At 34.5% G+C, this 8,942-nt stretch overlaps 1 protein-coding gene across 1 annotated transcript; it reads right to left on the bottom strand.

The window, feature by feature from the left end:
- Nucleotides 1–215: 215 nt before the first annotated feature.
- On the bottom strand, nt 216–6,898 carry LOC136666243 (rhamnose-binding lectin-like). The gene is made up of 10 exons (XM_066644330.1): nt 6,868–6,898; nt 3,141–3,185; nt 2,906–3,035; nt 2,500–2,609; nt 2,306–2,368; nt 1,841–1,976; nt 1,638–1,744; nt 977–1,021; nt 395–451; nt 216–232 (listed from the first exon to the last, which is right to left on the bottom strand). The coding sequence occupies exons 1-10, from the start codon at nt 6,896–6,898 to the stop codon at nt 216–218; spliced, it is 741 nt and encodes a 246-aa protein (XP_066500427.1).
- Between the last annotated feature and the right edge of the window lie 2,044 nt (nt 6,899–8,942).

Consider the following 8,942-nt stretch of genomic DNA (forward strand, 5'->3'; position numbering starts at 1 on the left):
TTGCTTTTATGAAAGTTTTGTCTTCCTCCTATCTTCAAGAAAACAAACCAAATAAAACCTCAGTTTTAACAGGGAACAGTGCTCTTTAAAGCCCTGTCACAGGCCAGAAAACTTGGACACCTTTTAGTAAATACAGGTATAGACAACATTCAGATATTTGGAAGTGCCAGAACAGGGGTTAGAGAACACGTTGTTTGTGACAGGGACAGCGCAGTTCATTTTGCCTTCACAGCTGTGGGGGAAAAAAAGAGAAAAAATGAAACAGGAGTACAAGAAAACAGTAAACGTACAAGGATATTTTACCTTAGATTACTTTATTTTCTTTACCGATTTTTAACCACAGATAGTGTGTCTGTTGCAAAACACGTATTATGGACTGGAGCCCCATCTGTACATGTGGTGGAGTCGGTTCGTCCATAGTTAGCGCTCAGGATTTTCAGAATCCCAGACTCTGAAAATGTAAGATTTCATCATAATGAACATTATGGTAAAGAAACAGATTGGTTATAAAGGGAAAATATTCTTGGAAAATAAATTTCAGCTACTATTTGGAAAAGTAAGAGCTTTTACTGCTTTTGGTTATTTACACATGCATTTGCTAACTTTTCATATACTGTAAAAAAAATTTAAAAATCTGACATTCTAAAAATTATATTTTACTTAATAAAGATGGTATTGAATATCACACAGCAATGAACATTTCTTTATGAGACTATGTAAAGTTCACTCCCAACAATATCCATTGAGATTAGGTCATATTTCCTCACACAGTAATCCCCTACCCCATGGGACACGCTGTTTTGTGTAACTTTTTTTTCTTCTCTTTTTTGCACTTTTTTGAACACTTAAAATGCCTTAAAATGTATAGAGGTGTGTTTGTGTAGACATTGTTATCAGTTAACAGAAAATCAACAGGAGGCAGTGTTTTTGATTAAATATTATCTGAATGTACATTTAAAAAGAGGTCTATACAAACCACATGTGAGCATAGCTGTACCTCCTTCACAGGTCACACTCGTGTCTGCAGGAAACAATCACTACTTATTATTTAATACACAGAGGATCCATTACCAGATTTTTTTGTCCTTTATACCAAGCCATTAATCTCAGAATGATCAGAGCCACCTCTACCTTCATGTATGTAAATTCCAGTTAAAATCCAGTAAAAATGATTAGTTTCTTTACAGAGAATTAAAAACAGCCACCTCAACAACTAAAAGGTTTCCTTTAGTTTGTCATGCATAACTCTCTACACATTTGTTTTACCTCTCTTCCAAACAAAAAGGAATATTAGCATCTAACAGTTAAAGCTATTAAAGTTATTAAATCAGTTGAAACTAGTTTTAATGTTCACTGGCTGCTCTCATTTTTTATTTCTGCTGTTTTGTTGAATTATTGTTTATTCTGTGACATTCTTTATTTTTTGTGCTGTTTCATTAGCACTTTGGGTTCTTGAAACACACATATAAAAACATTTTATGATTTATTATTAATATATGTACATATATATTATTACCATTATTATTAAGGCAGTGGGGTTACTCACTACACTTGCTAACTTTTGTAGTTTTGTACAAAAAATACTAATTGTATCCTCTATCACCAACAGGAATTGCACCAACTACAGGCAAACTCACGTTCAGCCACACAGGTGTAGGCAACGGTCAGGTATTTATAAGTGCCAACACAGGGATCAGAGAACACATTGATTGTTGTGACAATGCAAGAGGTCTTCCCTTGACATCTGCACAGAATAAAATTACAATAAAAGGGACCACATGGGGAAAAGCAGGGTGTGTGTAATAGCTTAGTGCTTCATGCTTTGACAAAAAATGCTCACCTTTTTTTAACTTCAGCTAGAGTGTTGGTGTTATAGCAGTTAGTGTTGGTGATCTCACTGGCGGGGCGTCCAGCAGAACACGTGGTGGAGTCAGTTCGGCCATAGCCGGCACTCAGGATATTTAAAATGGCACCTCCTAAATTTGAATAGAAAGAAAGTAGATAATTTACAGTGTTTGACACACAATTGTTTTCCAGAGAGATTTATTAATATTAGAATGGAAGTCGAATGCAGAGATAAGGATTTTGTAAAGAACACTTGTTATAACATGCTCTTCCTGCTCAAGCAGAGAACTAAAAATTGTCTGTGGAAGTAGGCAGAGGTGTTACTTCTGCACAATTTAAGCTATAAATACAGTTAATTGGCTGACTTGAACACGTGAAATTTAAGAGTAATTCCTTTTAGAGAATTTTGACTCATAAACTGGCACAAATTATCCATGATCTCTGCAAGTTATTAGGTTACCAAGGATAGAGCTCTCACCACAGTCCAGTGAACTGTAACTACCATGACATAACACAAAAGAATCTACAGAAAAGAGACAAGAAAATATTAGTTAGTTATTAATTAGTTAGTAACTAATATTAATTAGACAGCTCAGTGCTAATTTTTTATCACAGTGTAGATATATAGAACCCACCTCTCCATAGTTTACTTACGGCCTGTAACGCAGTCGTAGGTTGTGTTGAAGTACTTGTAAGTTCCATAACATGGGTCAGGAAGGCCAAGAGCATCAGTCCTAAACTCACACACACTTCGCCCATTGCACCTGTTTCAGACAAATACAGCAGAAGATATTTACCTGGAGAGTCAGTGTTAGGTGTTTGGTTCTAAGCATTTAGAATAAACACTTGATCTTGCACATTCTTTGTTCTTGCTATTTTTGCTATAATTTGTAGCAAACTGAGATCCTAACCAATGAGAGAGCTTTCCTGTCTGTATACCCATAAAGCAAGAGGAAAAAATCCTGAATTGACCTAAATTATTTGCCTGTATTTTAAAAGTTCAGCAAGTTTTTTTGTACAGACCAATAAAAAATCTTTATTTAAAAAAAAGAAACATTACCTGTCAGAGATGAGTGGAACATTCATTGAACACTGTGTGTTCTGAGTTTCTGAGGCAGGGCAACCAACACTACACACAGTGCTGTCTGTACGGCCATAAACTGCAGACTTCACTCGTATCAGTCCGCTCTCTAAGGCCATAGAAATATGGACATAAATAGGGAGTTAATTATTCGTATTGGGACATGAGTGATGATGTCATTTGGAAAAAAGTATAGATTTGAGTCTGAACTTACCACAACTGAGGCGTTGGGCTGAACCATAACATGTGATTACATTCTCTGAAATAATAATGAATCATATTTGAGAAAAATAAGCTTTTGTATTTGTTAAGGGACCCCAACAAAATATCACCACAATGTTAAAAACATCATAAAAGATTTACTATAAAAATAGCAGCGTAACAAGTAAATAAGGACAAATTTAAATTACTGAACAACAAATAATTTGCTGTAATACTGTAGCATTAAAATCACATTAAGGGATGGCAAAAGAAAAAAGGTATGGCAGATATACATTATTAATCCTAAAGATACAATAAGGAAAATAATCTGCTGATTCACTGACTACATCTTTATACACTGGAGACTAATAATCTAATTCATGATTACTGTCACAGTTTCATTCTCACTAAAATTATTTCTAATACATGTAAAGTTTAACTCAGGCACTGTTTTTTTTTATGAAATAATTGTTATTTTATTTCACATATTTACTTTAAACAAAATCTTACTCTAAGAAACTGAAGTAAATTGTTCAGAATGGATGTGTGCTCTCAGTATTCATACCAAATGCAACAATATAACTAAGCATCCATGTAACTACATCTGAAATGCATCAAAATTTCAGTTTTAAGGCAAATCTTCCAGTCCCAATCTCTGATCTAAATATACAGGAATAGCCAACAGTCAGATATTTATATGTGCCATAACAACGGTGAGAGAACCCACTGTTTGTGGCAGGGACAGCGCAGAATGGTTTGCCTTCACAACTGTAAAAAAAAAAAAAAAACGTGAGAAAATATGCACAGAACAGAAAATATGCAAATGTACAAGAACATACTTTTTTCTTTATTCAATTGATATTATTTACCTATTTTTAGCCACAGATTGTGTGTTGGTTGCACAGCACGTAGTGTTGGTGACCTCACTTTTCGGACACCCATCAGATGATGTGGTGGAGTCATTTGGGCCAAAGTTAACACTCAGGATGTTTCGAATCACAAACTCTGAAAACGTAAGGTGACATCATGAAGAAAATAAGGCTTAAGAAACAGTACAAACCAGTTATAAACAGAAAATGCAATTTGAAAATACATTTCAGCTCCTATTTGGGACAGTAAGTGTCTTTACTAAGTTTGGTTCCTTACACGTGTTTGCTAACTCTTCATGTATGCTGTTTCCAAAACCTGACAATAAAAGGCTTACTTTGATTTCACTTATGCCAGATGGTACAGAACATCAGAGAGCAAGGACTTTCAATCTTTAATGTTACTATGTAAAATGCACTTCCAACAATGTATGCAATGAAATACCATATGCCATATTTTCCCAAACAGCATCCCATCATCCCTCGCCCCCAAGGGACACACTGGTTTTGTGGGTTTTTTGCACAAAATTAAATGTTAACACTTACCATGCATTAAAATGTATACAGGTGCATTCTGTGTTGACATTATATTATCAATTAACAGAAAATCAACATGAGCAGAAGTACCCAAATTTTTGCAAACAACAACTGGAGGCAGTGTTTTAGATTAAATATTGTATGAATATACATGTAAAAAGAGGTCTATACAAACCACATATTGGTGTAGCTTTGTTTCCTTCACAGGGCACACTGGTCTCTGCAGGAAACAATCACTACTTAATGTTTAGCACACAAAGAAGTCATTACCAGATTGTTTTGGTCTTTAAACGTAACCATTAATCTCAGAATGATAAGAGCCACCTCTATCTTCATGTATGTACATTTCAGTTAAACTGAAAAGGGAATTCCCAGTAAAAATGACTAATTTCTCTACTGACAAATTAAAACAGGAAACTACAGATATCTCCATAAATAAGTATAAAATATTTCACTATATACTGATTGCACACCTTGCCTATATTACTTTTACTTTATTACTTTATATTTACTTTATTATTAAAAAAATTTGATTTATATTATAAATAAAATTATATTTACCCCAAACACATTCAATAATGTTGAGGTATGAACTCTTTATTCACTCAGTACTGTCACTGAATATTTACACAATTCTCAGTTCCTATGTGATGTTTTTATTTCCTAGTTTATATCTTCTGTTTATGTAGTTTTGCATATTTTCTACCACTGTTTTTAGAACCATTCCAAATGGCTCGTGTTTAGAATGTTGGAGATTATTATGATTAACCACAAACCATTTTAGGACATTTTCTGCATTTTATTTAACTTATTTTATCCAGAGCAACTTTCATTCAAGTAACTTGTTTTAGAGAAATGTTTAACTCATTTTTACTTAAACTGAGCAAAGTATCCATGATGTCTGCAAGTTATTAGGATACCAAGGATAGAGCTGTCACCACAGTCCAGTGAACTGTAACTACCATAACATAACACAAAAGAATCAACAGGAAAGAGATGAGAAAATATATCAAATAATTATTAGAACCCACCTTTCCATAGTTTACTTACGGTCTGTAATGCAGTCATATGTTGTGTTGAAGTACTTGTAAGTTCCATAACATGGGTCAGGAAGGCCAAGAGTATCAGTTCTAAACTCACACACACTTTGCCCATTGCACCTGTTTCAGACAAATACAGCAGAAGATATTTACCTGGAGAGTCAGTGTTAGGTGTTTGGTTCTAAGCATTTAGAATAAACACTTGATCTTGCACATTCTTTGCTCTTGCTATTTTTGCTGTAATTTGTAGCAAACTGAGATCCTAACCAATGAGAGAGCTTTCCTGTCTGTATACCCATAAAGCAAGAGGAAAACATCCTGAATTAACCAAAATAATTTATATGTATTTTAGAATTTGAGCAAGTTTTGGGGTTTCCCTGAGTAGGGCAAAGGAGAGGAAAAGGAAACTTTACTTGTCAGAGATGAGTGAAACATTCATTGAACACTGTGTGTCCTGAGTTTCTGAGGCAGGGCGACCAACACTACACACAGTGCTGTCTGTACGGCCATAAATTGCAAATTTCACTCGTATCAGTCCGCTCTCTAAAACCATAGAAATATGGACATGAACGGGGAGTTAATTATTTGTACTGGGACATGAGTGGTGATGTCATTTTGGTAAAAGTATAGATTTAAGTCTGAACTTACCACAACTGAGGCGTTGCTCTGAACCATAACATGTGATTACATTCTCTGAAATAATAATGAATCATATTTGAGCAAAATAAGCTTTTGCATTTAAGGGACCCCAACAAAATATCAGCACGATGTTAAGTCGTAAAAGATTTACTGTAAAACTAGCAGCTTAACAAGTAAAAAAGGGCAAATATACAGTACAGCAAATAATTAACTGTAATTCTATAGCCTTAAAAGCACATTATAAGGGATGAGAGAAACTTCAGATTCACTCTATACTCTCAGATAAAAATGTACAGTAGAGGTACAGTATTGTTCCTAAAGATACAAGAAGGAAAACAATCTGCTTATTCACTGAATACACCTTTATACATCGGAGACTAATAATCTAATTCATGATTACTGTCACAGTTTCATTCTCACTGAAATTATTTATAAGTTTAACTTAGGCACTATGTTTTGTATTTATGAAAGAATTATGTGAAAATGTTGTGGAATTTGAAGCTGCTTATTTTCCCACTATTATTTTCCATTATCTTTAACAAGCTTACTGTAAGAAACTGAAGTAAATAGTTCAGAATGGATGTGTTATCAGTATTTGTATTAAATGCAACAATATAACAAATTAAGAATTATAGTTAGATATCATATTTCTTTTTACCTGCATAGGTGAACATTCCCTTCATTCCCATCATTACTGTAAGACAAAATCAAACATCCTGATCCCTGATCTTTAGATTTAATTTCTAAAGTTTATTTAGTGTTTACTCTGCTCTAATGCATGAAGATTTGTAAACATTGTTCTAAAGACACCTAGCATTTTCTCTATGAACATTTTGCATAGTTTGATGTTAAATATTTAAGTTAAGATGCAAATTCTAAATATAATTGCAATAATTATGCTATTACATGCAAACTTACAGGTGAGTAGATAGAGCTTCAGGAAGAACATGGTGCTGTTGAAGTGTCAGAAACATAAGATTTCAAGCATTAGCAACGCTGGAGCTTATCTGTATTTATAGAGTACAAATCACTGTATCAATTAAAGTCAACATACATACATCTAGAAATTCTAGATTTTATCACATGAGAAACACTCTTTGTTTCTTGTTATTTACTCAAAGCCGGATGTGCCATGTGGGGACCTGTGTTTTACTTGATTTGGCCTCCATATTTAATCTGTTAATGGCAGTGAAAGCACACACACTAGTAATTTGTGAACACAGAAGACTCGGTTGTGTAGCTATGGGAGGTAAATCCTGCCAAAATTAAAACCAATATGAAAACATTCATTCATTCATTTATTATCTGTAACCGCTTATCCAGTTCAGGGTCGCGGTGGGTCCAGAGCCTACCTGGAATCATTGGACGCAAGGCGGGAATACACCCTGGGGGGGGGGCGCCAGTCCTTCACAGGGCAACACAGACACGCACACACACATATTCACTCACACCTACGGACACTTTTGAGTCGCCAATCCACCTACCAATGTGTGTTTTTAGACTGTAACCCACGCGGACACGGTGAGAACACACCAACTCCTCAAAGACAGTCACCCGGAGAGGGAATCGAACCAACAACCTCCAGGTCCCTGGAGCTGTTTGACTGCGACACTACCGTGCCACTCAAAATGAAAACAATAAATTGAAAAAGCTAATACTGTTTTGTCATTTCTTTTTCCAAATGTGTGCGCAAATATATAAAAAAAATTGAAATTAAAATAGTTTTTGTCATTTCATTTTCAAAACTATACTGGTCTTTTGTAAATAGTTAAATTTAAAATGAAAACGTAATGAGGAAAAGAAAATTCAAATACAACTTTGGCTTTGCTTTTAGTTTATGAACTAGATAAAAAGAGTCAAAATTAAAGCGAAAACGAAATTTGCATTTCATAAAATGAAACTGGAAAAAAAATCAAAGTGACAGTTTAAGAATCTGTTTTCAGCTCTGTAGGTGTTTTCACTCACTAGTCGAAAATGAAAACAAAAAATGGCACTTTTTTTTTGAGCTGGGTTCAAGTAAAGGTTTAAAAATTATGTCTTTGAAATTAATAATCATAAATAACAAAAAAGAAAAAAAAAACTTGGTTAAAACATGAATCACATGCCACTGTCACTGCAATTTTAGGAACTGAACAGAACATATTTTAAATGACTATTCAGGACTTTCCATACATTACATGACACGTAAAGTTTAAATAATTAAAAATAGACTGGGTACCACAAATGTGTTAGGCAGTTGCCCCCATGCATGGTGTGTACGAAAACTCTTACTGTCGTTTCTGAAATAATTTTCATTCAAGATTCTTAGAACCTTGATGCTAACATCCTGGATTTGCACCAGTATTGACTGGAAGAATGTCTCACTTCACAAAGCTGATGTCTGTTTTAGGACAGCACCAAAACTAGTGTGAATGAGCAGGGCTGCCATGCTACAGCGAAGCCGAGGCCGAATCCCAAATGTCTTCCTACACCCTCCATAGCACCAGTCAGTCATAAAATAATGGTTTGTACACTCACGTAGTGCGTTGTATGTAAAAAATAAAATATAGCTAGTGAACCATAAGGTTCATGTTCCCCGTTTAATTACTGTCTGTACTATTACTATTATTATTATTATTATTATTTTTAATTATTATTTGTGATTTGCATTGTGTAGTGAGTGGTGCTGCTTTGCGACACAACCTGAGATGAGCTCCTCTACTCATTGACAGACGAACAGAGCTGTGCTTAAAA

The sequence above is a fragment of the Hoplias malabaricus genome, chromosome 14 (assembly GCF_029633855.1).
Source record: "Hoplias malabaricus isolate fHopMal1 chromosome 14, fHopMal1.hap1, whole genome shotgun sequence".
NCBI lineage: Eukaryota > Metazoa > Chordata > Actinopteri > Characiformes > Erythrinidae > Hoplias > Hoplias malabaricus.